General features: G+C 44.0%; 1 protein-coding gene across 1 annotated transcript; it reads left to right on the top strand.

The window, feature by feature from the left end:
- Nucleotides 1-1,019: 1,019 nt before the first annotated feature.
- shisa7b (shisa family member 7) lies at nucleotides 1,020-20,487 on the top strand. Its single transcript, XM_071543555.1, has 8 exons — nucleotides 1,020-1,420; nucleotides 2,520-2,762; nucleotides 3,586-3,702; nucleotides 4,775-4,920; nucleotides 7,218-7,286; nucleotides 11,670-11,897; nucleotides 18,018-18,405; nucleotides 19,968-20,487. Exons 1-8 carry the CDS (start codon nucleotides 1,020-1,022, stop codon nucleotides 20,485-20,487), a joined length of 2,112 nt encoding a protein of 703 aa, XP_071399656.1.
- The last annotated feature ends 1,162 nt before the right edge of the window (nucleotides 20,488-21,649 follow it).

Here is a 21,649-nt window from a genome sequence, read left to right as displayed (position 1 = left end):
TGACTTCCCCTCAGCTTGTTCACAAGACAAAGTTGAGATCTCTAAAGCTGCCAGCACCGTTGTTTACAAGACACACAAACACCTAAAGTATTTGATTTGAGTCCAAAAAAACAGTTTTTCCATTTATGATTTTACAAGTCAGATATATACACAGGACAACAGAAGTGCCAAACTCAAACAAAAACACATCCAGCATATGTTAAAGCTACCGAAACATACAAAAAAATAAAGTTTACATACAGCACTAAATGTTTACAGAGTACGTTTTCCATCACAGTTTCCTACATGAATCGTAACTTTCGTGCCGTAAAGTTGGTCGGATTAAACGACTCCCAGAAAACTCTTCAGCAGGAGACGCAAGGCTCTTTTTTGGAGTTTACATTTTTCACACACTCATTTTGTTTACAGAAGAATTACCTGCCTATTGTGAAGATAAAGTAACCCATCTCTTCGGTCAACGAATTGCCTCTCATTTCATAGAAACAACACTTTGTTGACTGGCAATTACATCACAGTTAAATCTCCAATACTTGCTGCCATGAAACAAACCCATATCATTCTATATTTTTACTAGGTTGAAGTTGTGCTCGTCACAAACAGTTTAGATTATTTTAGAACTATAGCCATTACACAGGCAGTTCCTATAGGGCCTAAAAACTCTGACAGACATAAACCTCAATGTTTACAAAAGCTGCTTAAAGGGAAGGATTTATATACAGAGAGACATGTTTACATTAAGATGAAAGAGTGAAATGCCAAACACGCATAACATTGCTTGAACAAACAAAATCTACTCCAAGTGAAGCCCTGCAAACACAAGACGGCGACGAGGAACCAGTCCGTCATATTGGAGTTCAAACTTTGACTAAAGAAGGTTTTTATATCTCTTTACACTTAACACACACAGCGGCTGGGTGGATTCCACAGACTAAGAAACCAGCCCAGAGGACGCTGATACTTCACAGCCAGTTACGAGCTGTTTATTTTCATTTTCTAACGAGAACTTTGTGATTACAAAAATGAAACCTACCGTTTCAAGGGGGGCGTTTTGCACCTCCCTCATCCTCCTGCTTCTCTCCTGCCTCGCCGTTTCCACGGTAACCATCACCAAGGAGCGACACGCTGCCGATAGCGATGTCAGAACTCTGAACTCCGGTAAAACCGGTACCACCTTGTTCCTCCTCACCGGCTACAAGCCTCCACTGCCACCGCCTGCCGCCGGACACAAAGCGGCGCCGAAAGAAGCCGAGGTGGAGGACGGAGACGACCCGCCAATCAAAGTTGCCGAGCTCCCTCCGAAGGCCCTCCCCCAGACCATGTTGCCAAGGAACATGACGGCGGCGGACGCCCTGAAACCTCCGCTCGGCGCGGCCCAGGTGGCTCCGCCTCCCAGACGGCTGGTGGATGTGGACGTGTGCAGGTGATTTGCTCCTGTGCTTAGTGTGTTGTGTTGTGTTGTGTTGTGTTGTGTTGTGTTGTGTTGTGTTGTGTTGTGTTGTGTTGTGTTGTGTTGTGTTGATTGCCCCTGTGATCAACCAATCAGAGTGCGTAACTCAGTGTGAGAACAATAAATTAATACGACACCCCCAAACCTTGGACCCCCGATTGAGGACAAGAAAAAACTCACAAACCCACAAATACCTTCATTCATTTTCCCTCTTAATGTGGAACAAATAACTCCAATGCAAGAGGAATTTGCGTCTACTTGTGGGGTGATCTGAGGGGAAATTAAGGTAGATTAAGTCTACTTTTTAGCACAAATTATGAAATGTTTTTCCCTTATGTAGATCCTGTAGCATGAGCATGGCACTACCACTGCCAGTGTTAGGGGGTCAAATCCCACTGGGGCCAGCTACAGTCAAAATATATGCACTCATGGTACTGTAGGGTGTTTTGTAGGGTAGATTACTGTTGAGCCTTCTGGAGGCGTATTTGGCCTCATTTAATGAAGCATCTGTCAAGGTCAGAAAGTAACAGGGGCTCAGGGCAAAAACGCCCTTGAAAGTTAATAAAATGCCTCTGAAATTAAAAATTAAAAATGCCCCCTTTACTGTCCCCCATGGGCCACTGTAGCCACCATGGGAGCCTATGACCGGGCAATTCTTTCCAGTGCGTTCTGGATGAGAAAAATGGAGCGTGTTTTGACCAGAAAACGTGTACGCAACCTGAAAAAGTAGAAAATGTTGGCACCGCACAGCTAGCAGTAGAAGAAAATGCTAATCAACACAAACCACTGCTTCACCAAAAAATAAAATTACCAATATCATAAAAAACTCATCAATGGAGGGTGAAAGGCCTGCTGCCTGTTTCCTGCTGTGGGAAAGTTAAAAGAAAATTGACTAATTGACTCCAAAGGTGAAAAATTTAATTTCTTACCCTGGCATGATGATAACCCCAATATCAAACCTGCTGTCACCTCCCCATTGTTCCTCTGACATCCAAGCCAGGTTTCAGAGGCATTGCAGAATCCTAAACAGGACCAGGGACAGTACCACCATATTGTTTTGTTTGATCCCTAGGGGCTACTTTGACGTTATGGGGCAGTTCGACAACACGTTCAACTGCTCCAAGGGCACCTACATCTACTGCTGCGGCACCTGCCACTACCGCTTCTGCTGCGAGCACCAGAGGAACCGGCTGGACCAGGACTCCTGCACCAACTACAAGTCGCCCGTCTGGGCCAACACGCAGGTTTCCACCACCGTGCCCACGGGCAACCGGCCCGACCCGGACTTCGAGACGCTGCAGCAGCAGAGCAGCAGGTCAGGGTCTACTCTAGGTCTATCCCGCACATCTAGCACAGAGGAACCTGGAACCTGGAACCTGGAGTAGCGCTACCAGTAGTTGTTAAATTTGAACAAACCTGGTGATAGCAGTAGTAGTAGCAATAATAGAAGTAGTAGTAGTAGTGGTAGTAGCAGTGGTGGAGAGAGTACTAGAATGTCCTTCTCAAGTAGAAGTACTGTTACTTTGCTGCTGTAAATGTACTGGTGTCTACTGAAGTAAACGTAAAAAGTAGCTAATGTAAATGGACTCAGAGTAAAAATTACTGAGTTTGTTTTTAGAAAAGAGAATGTTGTTAGTTGTGATCTTTTCCATTAAGTAAAATTTACTTTAAAAAATGCTGAAAAAGTACACAAAAAGGCTACTCAATCACAGTAACAGGAGTAAATGTAATTAGTTACTTCCACCATTGGCTAGTACTAACAATAGTAAAAGTAGTAGTAATCATATTTGTTGTTTGTCATTGTACATTGGTTCATTATTGATTCTTCCAAGCTCATTAAATCCACTGTACACCACAAGTCAGCAACAGCTTAATACAATACCACAAGACGGGCCAAATTAGACTTGGATCAATCCCTCAGAAGTCTCCATGCTTTTTGCACCTCCCATGCACATTTCTCTTCTTAATTGATTTTAAATACTTTTTTCCCTATTATGCTAAACAAACACAAAACCCAAAGAAATACAGGGTGATGTAGAAAAGGCCCTTCAAAATTGCAAAAAACTTGCTGAGTGCTGACTACTTTCCCGGTGTTCTGCCAAATGAGCTCATGTTAATGTCACCTCCTCCAAACACAGCACAGCCTATGTGATCGGGGGGGTGATCTCCTTCACGGTGGTGGTGGCCGTCGGCATGAGGATCGCCTTCAGCAAGGTGTCACGCCGGCCCCGCAACAGGGACATCAACATGCCCAGGTGAGACGGACGACAGGTGGTTTCCTAACAGTTTCTCAGTGGTTTAGACAGAGGGAAATCGAGAGTCAGCACAACCGAGAAAACAGAGAACAGCAATACGCCTAGGTGAGACTGGAGGATAGTACACATCACACATACAGTTTGTTTTCATTGGTGCAAACTAAAGTGGAAAAGTTTACTTGGTTTGTTTAGGTTAAAACTGCCCAAATACAAGCGAACCAGGGCTTGTAAACAAACATCAAATGACTCACAAGTAGCTTGTTTCTTGGACAGAGTTTTGGAAACCTGTTATCCTGCCAGGTTAGAGATTTTGGCAGCAGAATGGAGTCAAAACAAATCTGATTTTGGCTTCTGTAACTTCAGCTAAGCATGATGGACTTATCTGCACTCTTTTTCTCTGGTGTTCATACCAGTTAAGAACACATGAAGAAATTAACGTAAGCATCAGTGGTTTGCCCTCGGTTCATTTTGTTATGCTAGGCCGAGTATCAGAAGTCAACCTCCGTCTCCTCATAACCATAAAACCTTGCATTTTGGGGTTGTAATATGATATAATGATATGATATGATATAATACAATGGCACACATATACAGTTTACATAATGTGGCCTGTGTAATGTGGTTAGTGCCACGGAGAGTTAGAGCCAACCTGTAGCAGCTATGTCGACTCCTACAGCAGAACATGTTCGACTCCTGTCTGTCTGAGTCATGAAATATGCAGACAGTCATTGGCAGGAGAGGAATTAGGAATTTCAAGGAATTTGAGACCAGAGACAAGACCAAGATAAGACCAAGATGGTGTGAATAACTGCAATATTCATGATGAGAGGATCAGTTTGCCTCTGATAGGTAGATAAAAGATAAAAGACGACTTAAAAAAGAGCGAAGTCTGGCTTTTGGAGGCTAAATATCTTAATTTCTTTCGTCAACGTTCTGTTTCCCTCCTCCTTCCTTTCTCCTTATCTCTGTTTTCCTGTCTCTCTTTTGCCTTTCTGACTTCCCGACTCAATCTCTCTCTTTCTCTCTGTATCCTCCCTCCTTCCTCCTCCTCCCTCCATCTCTCCTCTGTCAGGGCGCTGGTGGATATCCTGCGTCACCAGTCCAGCCCGGTGCAGCCGGGGGAGAGGAACAACACCACAGTGCTGACCACCACCACCTCCGACGGACGCACGTCCAAAAACCTCTACACCCCCGTCCTGCAGAGCAAAGACAACCGCAGCAGTGAGTGACGGGGGGGATTCATGCTAATTTAGGGTGGAGGTACACTGCAGGATTTTGACCAATATTTAGGTTTAATTAGACATCAGATTGGCTGGGGTGAAAGGGTTGTCCTTAAAGGGGAATATCTCTAAATTTAAGAGTCCACATATGTGAATGATATGACCTTCAGTGAGTTATTTATTATGAGCATGAACAATGATTGTACACACTGGAGAAGCTTCATTCACAACTTATCTATTGAGTTTCTCTGGGAATAGATCCTGCAACCCTGGCAGTGTTAGTGCCATGCTCCAACGTCTGAGTTACACAGTATAGTAGGGCTGGGCGATATGGACAAAATCAAATATCACAATATTTTTGGCCAAATACCTCGATATCGATATTGTGACGATATTGTAGGGATGACTATTGGTGCTTTCACAAAATATTTACACAATGAGATTTTTGATAAATAATCATCAGTAATGTGGATATAATGACTAAGTGGGTAAAGGCAAATAATAGAACAGCTAGAACAGTCTGGTAAGTTCAGAAAATTACATCACTTTACTGTAATGCAGCCTTTAAAACCAGGAAAAGACAACACTTATGCCATATCATGATATTACGATATCCAAAATCTAAGACGATATCTAGTCTCATATCACGATATCGATATAATATTGATATTTTGCCCAGCCCTACAGTACAGTAAATGTTTTTGTGGACTCACTGAACGTTTGTCTCAAATTTTGCATCCAAATGAGTTCTGAATTAGATTGGCGGCATTATTTCTGAGCCAGAAAATGTTCTCCTATCCCTAGAAAATCATCTTGATTACTGGAGCAATCACCTTTCCCCTCTTCCGCAAGTTAATTCTCTATCTATTCCTGTGCATTTGTTTGACAACACTAATTTACAGGCACAGCAAACCGGTCGTAATTTTCACCTAAAATGTTGTGAGTAAACCAAACTCTAACCATAACAGTATTAATTATAGTATTAACCTCACTGGGGACCTTTCACCCTGCCACAACCTTAAACAGAGAATATCTAAAAAAAAATATGTACACAAAAATCATGTTTTGTAATCACTGATGTTTGAAAATATCGTGCTTTTTAATGCTGTGACTTGGCCAGTAAGTGAAAAACCTTGTTTCTGGCTGTGGGAGACAGTATATGTTCTCTAAAACAGATCAAACTGCCAGTGGGTTTAGGAATAATATATTTAAATACTGAAATTCAGTGGTAGCCGTTAAATTTTCCAATATGTGGGCTGTATTTTTTCTCTCGCTATCACAGGTGGATCTTCTTGACCTCTCTATTTGTTGCTCTATTTAGCAGTGACTCAGCTAAATCAACTGAAGTGTGGTTTTACAATTCTGCCACTTTATTCTGAAGTGAACAGCGCTGCAAAACAAAGACAAATTCAACAGCTTTTTAAATTGGTTTTCTTCATTCCTGTGGTGAATACAGGAACGGTGGTGGACGGGGTTGTTCTATTTAACTATATGGGGTCACACACTTACGGTCCAAACACACACAAACACCACACACATTTTCTCTCTTTACTTCCTCTCTCTGTCGCTCAGCCGCTGTCTCTCTCTCTCTCTTTCTCTCTCTCTCTCTCTCTGACCACACGCACAAATACAGACTCTCTCTCTCTCCAGTCCCTCCAGGATTTTGCTGAATTGTTGTGCAGTTATTATGACTTTTAGGTGTTTTTTGCAGTAAAATTGAACAGAAAAAACAGAAGCTCAAAGCTACAGCAAAGGGAAATACTGTGTTTGGATTCCAGGTTTTAGAAATGTGGCTTCAATTCAACATCAGCACACTAAGCACCAAATAAAATCAGTGTATTTGAATATAGGTCATGATTATGAAACTGAATAGTTTAGTTTAAAAATTGCCTGTGTGTTCAATATAAATGGAAACTATGATCATGCAGGTTAAATGAAAAAGTGCATTTATCACCTGTAGTGGTGAATAAAACTATGAAACTACAACAGGAAGACCAATATAGAAGCTGTCTGTTGATGTACGGTTTGATTGGATTTTATGAGGAAAAGTGTGATGATTGGCGAAGATTACAATGACAAAATTTCAAAATTGCAATTTCCTGAATGGACTATCTTTATCTCTCCTGTCTCTGTCTCTCCACACACAAACACAAGCTCTCTCTCTCTTTCCTGTCTCTGTCTCTCTCTCTTTTCTGTCTCTCTGTCTCTCTCTCTTGACACAAATGCTGACTCGACACAGGCCTCTGTGTCCCTCGAGTGGTTGTCCATCAGTTTGTCGGCTCTGCTCTCTTTCAGTTGGGAACTTGCACCACCATTTTAACCAGCAGGGGTCTGGTTCCAGCCCCAAACACTCTGCCACCATCGGTAAGCCTCGTGGTTAGCAGCACAGCACAGGCGGCAGCGTGCTGAGCCGTGTGTCTCTGGCCGGCCGGCCGGCCGTTTGACCACACTGTCTGTCCGTCTTGTCGTTGTCGGTATGATGGCCTCTTGTCCCGCACTCTTAAAACAGCTGTGTCCTTGTCAACACTACTTTGTGGCAACCGCAGAACTTGAATGGATAGAAAGGATCATGGTGATTTCCTCTGGTGCACCTAACATGGCTTCCACAGACAATTTGATAATGATGTCATGTATTTGAACACCGTTTGTGTCGAGGCCCATTCACATCTAGAGCGACAACTATAAAGATAACTAGAAATGTAAGAAGATTTCAGTTATTCTAAGTCAATAGAGTGTCTGTGTTCCCACTACAATGATAACTATAAAAACATTCAAAACCATAACTATAACATTTGGATCGATCTCAGAGCGATGTTTTGGTTGCAGCGACATCGATAAAACATTTTCAACCAATCAAATTAAAGTTCTAAGGGGAAAGAAAGAAAGAAAGAAGAAAGGGGCGGAGTTTGCTGAGGAACTGATCACAGATATCGCTGTAGTGTGAATGCTTGAGCAACAATGAATCGTTAACAGTTTATAGTTATCTTTATAGTTATCTTTTATTTATCCGTTGTCCAAAAAATCACTTTGAGATTGAACCAAAATTATAGTTATCGTTTTGGATGTTTTTACTTATAGCTGTAGTGGGAACACAGACATTCTATTTACTTATAACGATTTAAATCTTTTTATAGTTTATAGTTATGTTTATGGTTGTCGTTCTGGATGTGAATGGGTCTTCAGTGTGGACAGAACATGAGACTCAGAGAGTTAGAATGTTCGTCTCAACTGCCACTGGAATGTTCGTCCATATGATTCCGTTGCCGTGGCAACGTATCAGCTCTCTGAGTCTCATGCGCCAAATCAACACTGATCTCCATGACAACATGATCAAACATTCTATGGCAGCCACTGTAAGCTCACCAGCCAAATGACTGTACAAGACTGTAGATCTGAATGGGAGTGACCGTTCTATCAAGTCAAAGTCTCTGGTGGCGACGCACATTTGTGTACTTTACAGCACAGCGTGTGTTTGTAACAGTGCATGTTGTATTTTTGTGTCAAATGTGTGCACTCGATGTGTTGAGAACGACACATCTTTGATAAGAGTGTGACCTAAAAGTCGTCTATGGCCTGTCTTCTGCTTACTGCAAGCCTGTCTGCCCCCCCCCACTGCCCCCCTTCCCCCCCACCACCACCACACGCCTGCTTCCAAGTGTCCCAATGTGCCTCTTCCTTCTCTCTGTGTAGCAGTGATGTGCCAGTGTGCTTAACAGTAGCAGCTACACATTACGAGAAGTCTTGGCTTAAGCGAAGTCACTGCACTCACTGACGTCTGTGTGCCTGGGCTCTGCACCAAGAAAACAAACTGACGCTAACAAAAGTGATAATTTATCTCCCCAAAACATATCAACAACTTTGCATCGGTTGTGTTAAGTGTGTGCACACAGGTAATGGATGGATAGGACTGGCATTCTTGAATGGTCATTTGGTCCACCTAAGATGGCCGCCATATAATGTCAGAAACCCTACCTTGTTTCCATGGCAACACATTCATCAATCATTTGGCTGAACAGAACTAGTTGAACCTTCTAAACTTTTTTCAGTACCAATAATTTAAAGTCATTCGGCTTACTTACTTTTCACTGAGCAGCATGTGATTAAAACAAAGTCAAAGTTGAATTATTGTGAAAATTTACTTAAACTTACTTACTGGTTCTTCATCTATTAGTTTGCATGGACTGCTGCAATATAGTGATGTATAGAGATATACTATGTAGATAAATCTTTTTATGATTGTAAGACAACACATACTCTAGCATTTTATAACAAAGCACATTGTTGTATAAGCAGTGCTTCTATGCATGTATGCAATATGCTATAAGCTATGTTTGCTAACGGCTCGGTTGTTAATGTTAACCAGCGAGCCAAGTAGCCTAACGTTACTAACTAGGGAGCCGGACAGCTGAGGCCACATATAGATAAACTGATAATTCAGTCTGTAAGTTGTTAAAATAAACCTCTGATGTAGTGCTGCTTATTTATGCTAGCTAATGCACAATACACTAAGAGATTTGTTTTTAATAAAAGGAGATGGATAAAAGGAAATGGAGACGAGGCTGTTGGCAGCAGTCTGTGATAGATTATGTTTTCAAAACTTTTTGTGTAATTTTTGGACGTGTAAGCATCTTTAATGCAGTGAACCTTGGGGCTTCCCATGCAGTCATGTGGGCCAAGTCATTATCAGATGTAACCTTGAAAGTTGCAGTCTCAGTCCTTGGCTTTCTATTGTTTTGGCTTTGTTTTTCCGCTGTTAGATAATATTAGCGGCTTCTTGGGAGGATACAAGAACGGATAAGAATGCATAGTGATTAACACTTCCTGCATCCTGCACTCTCCACTCATGAAGCAAAGTTCATTTTCATGACACAGTTATCAAACTTCTCTGGCAGCCATCTTAGCTGTTTCAAAATAGATTACCACGGCGCACAAGGCAGTGTCCAGTCAAATCCTGTGTGTGTGCATCATGATATAAGAGATTGTGCTTTTAGCATGATATTTTATGCTTTCTACGGTGATTTCCCTGCTAAGTTCATTCATTAGAAACCATATGCAAATTGTCGACTCAAAGCTAGCAGTGCTTTTCTTTTCCCCTACAGTGTGTGTGCATCATGCACGGTACAGTAGTGGATGTGGTGCGCTCCCTGGGTGCTGCTTACAGGAGACATTAGTGGCCATAATTGCCCATTACTGTCACTGGTCAATGACCAGTCTATTGTATGTCCAGCAGTCATCTTAACAAGATCGCAGCCCATAACCATCACCGCCCTGAGCAGACCCGACCCCACATGACTGTCTCTGTCGCAAAGACAAGAGAACAATAGCAAGTGGACAATTTTCCAGAGCTACGCAATTTTTTATTGCGGTTTTATATTTTTGCATCATTACCTTTTTATCCTTTTTTTTATCTGCTGCTGACAACATCTTAATTTCCCCCAGCCAGCGGTTAATAAAGCTCCTATCGATCTCTCTGTTTTTAAATCTCAAATTTCTCTTCAGAGGAAAACACTGAGCCAGCAATGGGCAGCATGTGTGTGTCAAATTAAAACCTTTTGACTGTAAGCTCATTGTCCCTTTTCCTAATGTACCTACACATGTCAGGTCACTGATGAATGCACCTACATGTTAGGTCATTATAAGTGCTGTGTGCTTGCTGTTTGGAAGATATGAGTGTAACTGATATGATATACATGTCCCCGCCCTCCCCCACACCGCTAATCTTATATAACAACAAATCATTTCTAAATGTGTGTGGATCAATGTAGCGCTTTTGCATTTTGCATAAATGTGAATGGACGTGTATATATATGTATATATGTATATAGCTCTCTCTGACATTATCAATGTATTTCTATGTATTTCTATATGGATATGTGTGTGTTGGAGCCTCAGCAGAACAGTATAGATGTATTTATAGATTGGATGGTCACCATGGAGCTGGAAGACACCTCCTGTTTTCTCACTGTTAACCAGCCTGTATCCTCGGGTTTGTTCTCTCTCCCCTTCTCTCTCTCTCTCTCCCTTTCTCTTGTCTTCTATCCTCTATCTCTTTCTCTCCCCATTCTCTATTCCTCTCTCCTCCCTAACTATCTTTCCTTTTTGCGTTCTCTTCTTTCTCCCTCTTCATCCCCCTTCTATCTTTCCGCTTCCTCTTTCTCTCCTCCCTCTTTCTCTTTTTCTCTTCATTCCCCTCGCCTCCTCTTTCTCTCTCTACCTCCCTTTTTCCCCCACTGCTGCTTTCTCTTTCCCCCTCTTGATTTTCCATCTGTTTTCCTCTCCCTCCCTCCATCTCCCTTCTCTCCCTCTTTTGCTTCCTCACTTCCCATCTTTCCTTCCTCTCTCTTTTTCTCCTCACTCTCCCTCCCTCCATCTCTCCCTTTCTTCCACCTGTTTCCCCCTTGCTCCTCCCCTCCCCCTCTCTCTTCCCTCTCTCTCCTCTCTTTCCCTCTCTTTTCCCCCTCACTTTTCCTCCCTCGCTCTCCCTGTCTTTTTTCTCCCCTTCTTTCCTCTCTCTCCTCTTTTTCTCCCCCTCTCACCCTCTTTTTCCCTACTTTTTCCACCACTTCACTCCTTCCTCTCCCTCTCTCTCCCTTTTCTCCCCTCTTCCACCCTCTCTCTTTTCCCCTCTCTTTTACCCTATTGCTTCCCCCCTCTTTTCCCATGTCTTTGCCACCCCCCCCCCTCTCTCTCTCACTCTCTCTCTCTCTCTCTCTCCCTCTCTCTCCCTTCCTCTCTCTCTCTCTGCAGAGCGCGGGCCTCGTATGAACAACGCCCCCCAGCTCTCCTCTGGGGGCGCCCTGCTGTCGGGGGGTGGTAAGGGTGTCGGCGGTGTCCTGGGCGGTGGGGGGGGCATGAAACACAACAGCAGCCACCCTTCCTTCTCCCACTCCTTCCACAACTTGGCCCAGCTGCCCCCCTCCTACGACACGGCCATGAAACCCGAGATCAACCGCTACAGCTCCCTGAAGAGGCTGGGTGAGCCGGGCGGGGGGGAGGGAGGAAAAGAAAAACATTGAGGGAGAGAGAGAGAGATGGGGGAGGGGCAGAGAGGACAGGAAGTGTTATTATAGATATTGATGATTAGGTATCAAGGGCTTTCAGGTGATGTGGAGGTCCTCATTTCTCTTGCAGTGCCGCTGTAGTTTACATACATCTCTCCAAAAATGTAACTGTGCGGAGGGTAACGCAAAGAACTGTGATTTGTGGCTTCGTATTTCCTCCTACCTGTATCCGGTTGATGTCCGCCGATAGTGAAGACAACATGGAACAGTGCTGAGAAGAGAGGCGAGCTGAGGAGAGCTGCAGATATATTCATTTGTACGACACTTCATCTCTGAACTAGAAAGACAACCAGATGTCACTGAATCGGTGGCGAGAAATATCCAGAACATGAGTTTCAGAGAATGTAAACACTTCTACTTCCGTGTTAACAAAAGCACCACACTGCCGTCTAGTGGTTCGGTGGTCTATGCGCAGAATCACCAACGCAGAACTACAAACCTGCGGTGTAGCTAGGGAGCCAGTTCAGTGCAGAAGTATAACTTGCAGGGTTCCTACGCAGGTCTGGAAAGTCTGGAAAAGTATTAAAAACGAATTTGATCATTTCCAGGTCTTGAATAGTTTGGGAATTTGAAAAAATGTCTGGAAAACTATGGAAAATGTTGTGGTTCAGGTCCGATACACACATAATTCTAGCTTTTATGTTGTTGTAGAGCCACTGTGAGTCCACAGTTTTTGTTGATGTGAAGAATAATGTTCAGATAGAGGGACACTCTTATTACCCAGCCGCTGTCAGCATGCATTATATCAAATACCGACCAAAATCAAATCCAGTCAAGAACATAGGGTCTGGGAAAAATATGGAATTTTAAAATGGAAACCGTGTAGGAACCCTGCCAATCATCTCACATATTCTGATATTTGTCGCTGTGAAAAACAATCTTCATCTCTACAGTGATATGACCTAGTTAGCAGGGGCAAGATGTCTATCTGCGTAAATCACATTGAACACCAGACAAAATCTTCAAAACAAATCAAGGTCTGGAAAAAGTCTGGAATTTTTTAATTGAAAATGTGTAGGAACCCTGAACTTGGCCTTTAGCTAATCAGAGCCATCGCTATCTTGTTGTCTTGTTGACATCTGATTTGTAGCTAACGTTATGAGGCCAGTCGGTGGTAATGGTTCATAGCATGTTAACATTAACATTAGTTGCTTTGATAAACTAACCTGCTGGTTGGTTAGTTAGTTAGCTAACAGCTAACTAAGCTAAAGCAACAGTTTATTCAGGTTAACTGAGCGGACTCTAGAGCTAGGGTTAAAGGAGCTAACACTAAAGAAAGACAGTTTGTGTCACAGTGACCTAAATCTGGAAACAAATCTGCCTCATCAGACTATTCACTTGTACGTAAATGTCAGCGGGCCTACACCCACACCACGACTATCTTCATCAGATATCACCCATTTTCTAGCCTGGTTGCTGTATATTTAGACATTATTTGCGCACAGCTAATTCTCCAGCGGATCTCCATGATGGCACCAGACATGGTTGCTAAGAGATTAGTGACGCAGCTGCAAAGCCTCCAAATAATCATCTCAATGTAGTTTGAATGTTTAAATCGTTGCTTGTTGGTTTTGGAAAATTTACATTTTCTTTGCTGCTTTGGCAAATATTGTTTCTTATAAAACAGTCATGACAATAAAGTGAACAAACTGAGACGGAAAGAGACACCAGTGAAAGAAATGATTGAGGGAGATTGAGAGAGAGAAAGAGAGAGGAATGGGGGAGGGAGAGGAAAAAAGGAGAGAGACAGGTAAGATAAAAAGGAGTGAAGCTTTGGGAATGGGGGGAAAAGACAGGAAATGAGGGAAATTGAAAGAAAAAAGAGGAAAAAAGGAAGAGTAAGCTTGAGAGAGAGATGGGAAGATAAAATGGGGAGAGGCAGGTAGAGATGAAGAGAAGGCAGAGGTGAAAGAGAATTGAAAGAGAGAAAGGAAGGAATGAACAAAGGAAAGAAAAGGTAAGAAGGAAAGGAGACAGTGAGACCGTCATTAGAAAAGTAGAAATAGAGAGAGAGAGGTAGAAGGAAGAGGCAGTGAAAGAGAGGATTGGGGAAATTAAGAGAAAGAGAGACGGAAAGAAGGAAATGAAAGGAAAGCGAGAGAGAAACACAGGAAGGTAGAGGTGGAGAGAGAGGAACCTGGAGCAGCTGAGGCAGTGAAAAAAAGAGGATTGGGAAGGTAGGATTAGGAAGCTAGAGATGAAGAGAGAGGTTGGTCGAGCAAAAGAGGAGAAAGAAGGGAGCGGCGGAGAATGAAAGAGAGGATCGGGGGGAAATTGAGAGAGAGAGAGATATGGAGGCAGGGGGAGGGGCGTTGGCTGGCTGGTCTGCAGGGGCCTGGCTGCCTTCGACGGGAAGAAAAGAGGGCTGGAGAGGCTGCGGCTGGCAACCTCTCTCTCTCTCTCTCTCTCTCTCCCCCTGTGTGCCTCTCCCTCTCTCTCTCTCTCTCTCTCTCTCTCTCTCTCTCTGTCTGCCTCTCCCTCTCTCGCCCTCTGATAGCTGAAGACCGCGGGGGGAGGGGAGTCGCCTCACACAGCGCTCAAGGCTGAGTGATGGATGGCTACTATGTGGGGGATCGTATGCATGTGGAAGCGTGTGTGTGTGTGTGTGTGTGTGTGTGTGTGTGTGTGTGTGTGTGTGTGTTCTATATGTGGAAGTGGAAGCGGTAATGAGGTGAAAGCAGAGGCCAGACGCGGCTCTTTATTATTTCAATTCAGTCAAAGGGAGAAACACTTCAATAGGCCACAATGTGAGGAAAAACGCCTCACATCAAACCCTTTCCTTCTTCTTCTTCTTCTTCTTCTTCTTCTGCTATGTGAAAATGCATCTCCATCACATTTAATCAAAGCAATCCTGCTTCCTTTTTATGGTTTACATCACCAAAACTGACTTCAGCATTATTTTTTTCTGCAAAAGTAGATGTGTCACACAAAGAAATGTGTTGTTTTACTAGATGTGAATCATGTCTCCCTAGATAAAAGGAAAATACAGTCCAGTGATATCATGAAATCGCACTGCCAGAGATGGTTGAAAGTTGAACATTTTTCTTTTTCTCTTTTTTCACCTTCTTTCTTGCCGGATCTCTCTCTCTCTCTCTTTCACCACATTTGTCCCTTTTGTAGTCTCTCTTGCTCTTTCTTGCCCCGTCTCTCTCTATCATCACATTGCACCACTTGAGATGGCTGAAAGTATTTTTTCACGGTACATGAAAAGTGATCGTATTGTAGATGTCCCTCGATCTTTACAACTCATACTCCAAAACTCATGAAAATAGAAAGAAAATAATCTCATTACGCTCATCGCTGTGGTGTTTCTGCACTGCACTGTTTGATTGAAAGGTGATCTCTGGGAAGCAGAGATCACCTGTCAATTTTCTGTGACAGGTGGCGCTCTCTTCTTTGTCTGTTCAGCCATGGTGGCTATCGCTGCTCATGCTAACTACCCGGATCTTCTTCTTCTATTTATTTCAAACAAAACAAAAAAAACGTAAAACGCATCTCTTCCCGTGCGTCCTGGATTTTTCCCAGGACAGAGCTACCAGACACCGGCTGTTTAGAACAGACAATGGAAAAGTTTCATTTACTTATATGAAAAGGTTGTGTATTATTACTATAATTATTATTATTAAAATGTCTACTTTTGCAGTAAGAACAGGCTGAATGTCAGTTTTGGTGGAACGCCCCTTCAAACGGCCTCCCTCCATCCATTGTATGAAACCTGTTTCTTTTGATGTGGCTCCCCATACGGCGCTGCAGAAAGGACACCGATAAAGGCTTCTTTGTCTCCGGTCGGCAGCCAGGGAGAAACCTAGAGATAATTTGGCCATACAGGAGGGGGAGTAAACACAGAGAGAGAGAGAGAGAGACATCGACAGAGAGGAGGAGGGGGAGAAAGAGAGACGAAAGAGAGAGAGACAGAAAGGAAAAAGAGAGAGGGGGAAGTAGAGAGAGAGTGAGAGGTGGAGGTGGAAAAAGAGAAGAAAGCCAAAGTGGAGAGAGAAACAGAATAGTGAAGAAGAGAAGAGAAACAGATATATAGAGAAGAAGAGGAGAGGAGAAATAGAGCTGACAGAGAGAGAGAGAGAGAGCAAGATGGAGAGGGCAAGGTAGAGAGAGAAATAGCGAGAGGAGAGAAAAAGAAAGAGAGAGGAGAAAGACGGTGGTGAAAAGAGGGAGAGGAAAAAAACCTAGAGAGAGGAGGGGAGAAAGAGAGACAAAAAAAGGAGAAAGAGAGAAATAAAATGAGAGGGAACTGGAGATGAGGAGGAGGAAGTGGAAAAAGAGAAGAAAGCCAGAGAGAGAAAGAGAATAGAGAAGAAGAGAAGAGAAACACAGATATATAGAGGAAGAGAGAGGAGAGAGAGCTGACAGGAAGAGAGGGTGAGGGCTGAAAGAGAGAGAGAGAGGGAGAGAGATGAGAAAGACTGAGCAAGAGGGAGGTAGAGAGAAATAGTGAGAGGAGAGGAAAAAGAAAGAGAGGAGGGGGAGAACAGAGAGAATAACAAAGGGAACTAGAGAGGAGAAAGACAGAGCAAGAGAGGGAGAGAGGGAGGTAGAGAAAGACGGTGGTGAAAAGAGAGAAGAAAAAACCTAGAGAGAGGGGAGAGGGAGAAAGAGAGAGAAAGAATAACAGAGAGAGGGAAGAGGGGGAGGAGAAGTGTGAGAGAGAGGGGAGAGGGAGAAAGAGAGAGAGAAAGAATAACAGAGAGGGGGAGGAGGGGTGAGAGAGAGAGCGAGAGAAGGAGGCAGAAAAAGAGAAGAAAGCCAAAGAGGAGAGAAGATAGTAAAGAGAGAAGAGAAACCGAGGAAAAAGTGAGAGAGAGCTGACAGAAAGAGAGGGCCAGGGCAGAAAGAAAGAGAGAGAGAGAGAGAGCAGGAAGAGAGAGAGGTGGCTGGCTAAAGGTCAGGTTTAAATTGGCTCTCTGGGAGCCGGCTACATGGAAAGGCTTTGAAGATTAAAGCGGTCCCAGCGCTGCAGAGCAGAAAGAAGGGAAACACTGGATTTCACTATTAATGAACCCCACTAACTCCTCTCTCTGCATCTCTCTCTCCTTCCCTCTGTCTTCTCCTTCTCTTTCTCTTTCACCTTGTCTCTCTTTCATTCCGTCCCCTACTTTAATTCAATTCAACAAGCTTTATTGGCATGACTGTTCTCTAACAATATAAACAGGTTTCTGGAGTGTAATTGATGATTTTCATGTAGTTGATAAAATATAAACGTTAAACTGGAACTTTACTTTTCTTTTTATCTCTCTTTATCTCTGTTGCCCTTCTCGCTCGTTTCTCTCTTTCGTCTTATCCTCCTTTTCCCATCACTCTCCCAACTTTCTTTTTTCTTTGTCTCATCTCATTGCTCTTTTGTCTTCTTGCCGTATCTTCATTCTCTTCATTCTCTCCATATCTTTCTCTTTCACCGCATCTCTTTCTTTTGCCCCCTTTCTCTTTTTTTTACCCTCTCTTTTGCCTCATCCTTCTCTTTTGCCATCTTTGTTTTAACTTTCTCTCTCGCATATCTCTCTCTGTCACCGCTTCTCTCTCTTTCGCTGTCTTTTTTTGCTCTCTTTTTTGCTTTTTCTTTGTATTTTTCTCTCATCTCTTTTTTCACCTTTTCTCTTGCCATACATTTCTCTTTGTCACCACCTCTCTCTTTCATTGCCTTTCTTTCTTTTTTGCGCGTCGCTCTCTCTCCCCATGTCCTTCTCTTTTCACTTTCTCTTTTTTCTTTTGCCTTATCTCTATCACTGCATCTCTCTCGTCTCTTCTTTCTTTTTGGCTCAATTTCTCTCTTTCATTGTGTTTCTCTTTCTCACTTTTTTTCACCTTCTCACTCATTAACTGCGCCTCTTTTATTCTCTCTCTTTGGCCTTCTCTTTTACATCACTTTTTCTCTTTTCACCTTTCTTCTGCCTTATCACTGTCACCACACTACTTTCTTTCATGGTCTCTCTCTTTTTTGCCCTATGTCTTTCCCCTTGTCTTTCTCTTTTGCCTTCTCTCACTCTCCGCCCCTCTCTTTTTCTCTCTCTCGGTCAACCAGAGAAAGAGCTGGACGAATACTCCAGCTACTACGCCAACAAACGGCGCTCCAACAACGCCCCGCCCGCCTTCCACTCCTCGCAGCACCACCTTCCTTGGGGGGGCGACTACACCCTGGGCACCCGGGGCACGCTGCCCCTCAACGGCTCCCGGCCGCGCCTCCACATCCCCACCTCCACCCCCAACCCCTACCCGCTGCCCGCCCAGACCCAGACGCACTACACCAGCTCCAGCTTCGACAGGCCGCCGCGCCGCGTCCGCTCCCAGGACCAGCTGCTGCCGTTCGGGGACGGGAACACCCTGTCCCGCCTGTCCAAGAACCAGCAACACCAGTACTACAAAGCCATGATGAGCACCAGCAGGACCTCCAACTCTCAGACGCTCCGCAGGTGAGCGGAGAGGAGGGGAGAGGAGAGGACAGGAGAGGAGAGAAGAATGAGATGCAATGAGATGTGATGAAATTAGTTGAGATGAGATGTGATTAGACGTGATGAGATGTGATGAGATGTGATGAGATGCGGTGAGATGAGAGGAGAGAAGGATGAGAATGAGATGAGATGCGATGAGATGTGATGTGATGAGATGCAATGAGATGCGGTGAGATGAGAGAAGAATGAGATGAGAATGAGATGCGAAAAGATGAGATGCGATGAGATGTGATGAAATTAGTTGAGATGAGATGTGATTAGACGTGATGAGATGCGGTGAGATGAGAGGAGAGAAGGATGAGAATGAGATGAGATGCGATGAGATGTGATGTGATGAGATGCAATGAGATGCGGTGAGATGAGAGAAGAATGAGATGAGAATGAGATGCGAAAAGATGAGATGCGATGAGATGTGATGAAATTAGTTGAGATGAGATGTGATTAGACGTGATGAGATGCGGTGAGATGAGAGGAGAGAAGGATGAGAATGAGATGAGATGCGATGAGATGTGATGTGATGAGATGCAATGAGATGCGGTGAGATGAGAGAAGAATGAGATGAGAATGAGATGCGAAAAGATGAGATGTGATGAGATGCGGTGAGATGAGAGGAGAGAAGGATGCGATGAGATGTGATGAGATGCAATGAGATGCGATGAGATGCAATGAGATGTGATGAGGTGAGATGAGAGAAGAATGAGATGCAAGATGATGAGATGTGACGAGATGAGAGCATAGAAGACAGCAGAGGTGAGGAGAGTTGAGATGAGACGATAAGAGAGACGAGATGAGATGTGATGACATGAAAGGATAGAAGACAGGAGAGGTGAGGGGAATTGAGATGAGATCATACATGAGATGAGACAAGAAGATAAAATAAGAGGAAAAGGAATGCAATAAGAAGATGAAAGATGAGAGGAAAGCAGAGGAGATTATAAGGGAGAGGAGATGATGTGAGTTGACATGAGAGGATAGAAGAGAGGAGAGATGAGGAGATAAGAGAGTGGAGATGACAGATGAGATGTGATGAGATGACATGAGATACGAAGATAAAATAAAAGTAGAAAGGGAATCAGATATTAAAGCTGAGAGGAGATGAAAAGGGAGAGGGGAAAGATATGAGCTATGACATGACAGGATAGAAGACAGCAGAGGAGGGGAGATGATAGAGAGAGAGGAGACAAGATGAGATGTGATAAGAAAACAGCAGATGAGACAAGAAGATAAAATATGAGAGGAAAGGGAATGAGATAAGATGAAAGATGAGAGGAAAGCAGAGGAGATAGAGGAAAGATGAGATGATAGGAGAGGAAACATGAGATGTGATGACATGAGATGACACAAGAAGATAAATGGGGGGGAATGTAATCAGTTCATAAGACCAGAGAGGGAATCAGTACCTTGATTATACTGCAAAATAAGAATCCAGGCATGAGACGCTGCATCATTTTATGTGCAAATTACGTGATCTAATACCAGTGGGGATTAATGAGTCTCTGGGGTTTTTCAAATTTTCCTCCCAGGTCCCACGAGAGGCTGCTGGTCTCACCGGACCATCTGGAAGACCGGCTGCTGGCGATGGGCCTGCTGATGGGAGGAGCTGACAGAGGAGTGGGCGGAGTGGGTGGAGGCGGAGGAGGTGGAGGAGGAGGAGGAGGCGGGATGGTGCCCATCATGGGACGGCTCAGCCACCACCAGAAGACCCAGTCGCAGCAGAACATCTGCGTCACCCCCTCCATGGACCGCCACCACATGATCAAGATGAACTCCCACCCGACGCCGGGCCACGACCACGACCGCGACCGCAGCTCCGCCGCCATGTCCGGCATGGGCATGCACGGCGGCTGGGACCCCCAAGGCGGGGGCGGGATGGTGGGCGGCGGGGCGGGGACGTCCGGAGGTCACCCCAACGCCCGGCGGATGGCCTTCGCCACCAAGAGGCAGAACACCATCGAACAGCTTCACTTCATCCCCGGAGGAGGAGGAGGAGGAGGAGGGGGGCAGGGACTGAGGACCGGGAGTAAGAACGAGGTGACAGTGTGAGAAAGAGAGAGAGAGAGGGAAAGAGAGGATGAAGAAGAAGAAGAAGAGATGAGAGATGAAGATTGAAGTTTTAAAGAAGTGTTGAAGAGGCGGACGGGAAGAGGAAAGGGAAGCCGTGCGAGGCGATGGGGAAAGACGATAAGAGGGAAGAAAGAAAGAAAGATGAAGACGAGATGATAGGAAGATGGGTAGAAAGAGAGAGAGAGAGAGAGAGGCAAGCTAAGTTGGAAGAAGGGAAACGAGGAAGAGGTTTGACCCCAGCACGCTGCCTCAGAAGACTGCACTCCCCCTCCTGAAAACAGTGCAGCACGCAGCAAAAAACCGTCCCGTAACGAAACACAAAAAGCAGTAGATGACATTAATCTCATAGTGAGTATAGCCAATTGATTTTATCCTTATCACTTTGTGTATTGGAAAAAGAGAATATTTCAGCCATACTGTGTAAAGGGAAGACAGAAATGTCCGTTTTAAGAAGAGCAAAAAAAAAAAAAGAAAGAAAGAAAGAAAAGAAAATCATAAGAAACGTCTTGTTCCCCTGTGAATGCATTTTGAAATCGCTGGGACTTAAGTGACTTTTATTGATGGATCCCGTCGGGTCGAATTTGTTGGATTGTCATTGAGTTTTATTGCGCCGTCTTCTGAGTCTTCTAGTGCTCTGACAGAGATATTTCTGTCTTTGAATCCGCCGTGGATGGATGGATATAGAGTACGGAGAGAAAGAGAGACGGGGCGGCTTGTCTTTGTATTAAAAACATTAAGAGTATTTAAGACCAAACAGTGTTGAAAACAGTTGCTTTTTGTATGAAATTAACCTATTAATAGTATTAATATTACTGAGCCCTGTAGGACTTTGTGTATTCTTGATTGATTGAGAAAAAAAAAGAAACCCACATGTATCCTTTAGCTAATCAGTTTGATAACTTGAAGGCTGGGCGTTCGAGCCGGCCGTCGTCATGTATGACGGCCGGCTCCGTGTTTGCTGTCATGAAAGCGAACATTAGGTCGCTCTGTCGTCATCGTCGTCAGCGTGTCTGACTTTGCAGAAAGAATCGAGGAAAAGCTCAGTCAGCCATCTATCTCTTGATTGCCTTTTATGGTTTGATTCATTCCAGCTGAAGGGTTTCATTCCAAAATAAAAAATAATCACCATTTCAAGAAAAAC

Source organism: Centroberyx affinis, unplaced genomic scaffold (genome assembly GCF_046629955.1).
Source record: "Centroberyx affinis isolate AG114_WGS23_722 - 3 ecotype Tasmania unplaced genomic scaffold, CSIRO-AGI_Caff_v1 ptg000238l_1, whole genome shotgun sequence".
Classification (NCBI taxonomy): Eukaryota; Metazoa; Chordata; class Actinopteri; order Beryciformes; family Berycidae; genus Centroberyx; species Centroberyx affinis.
Note: the sequence above shows the minus strand (reverse complement) of the source record. Positions and strands in the feature narration are given on the sequence as shown.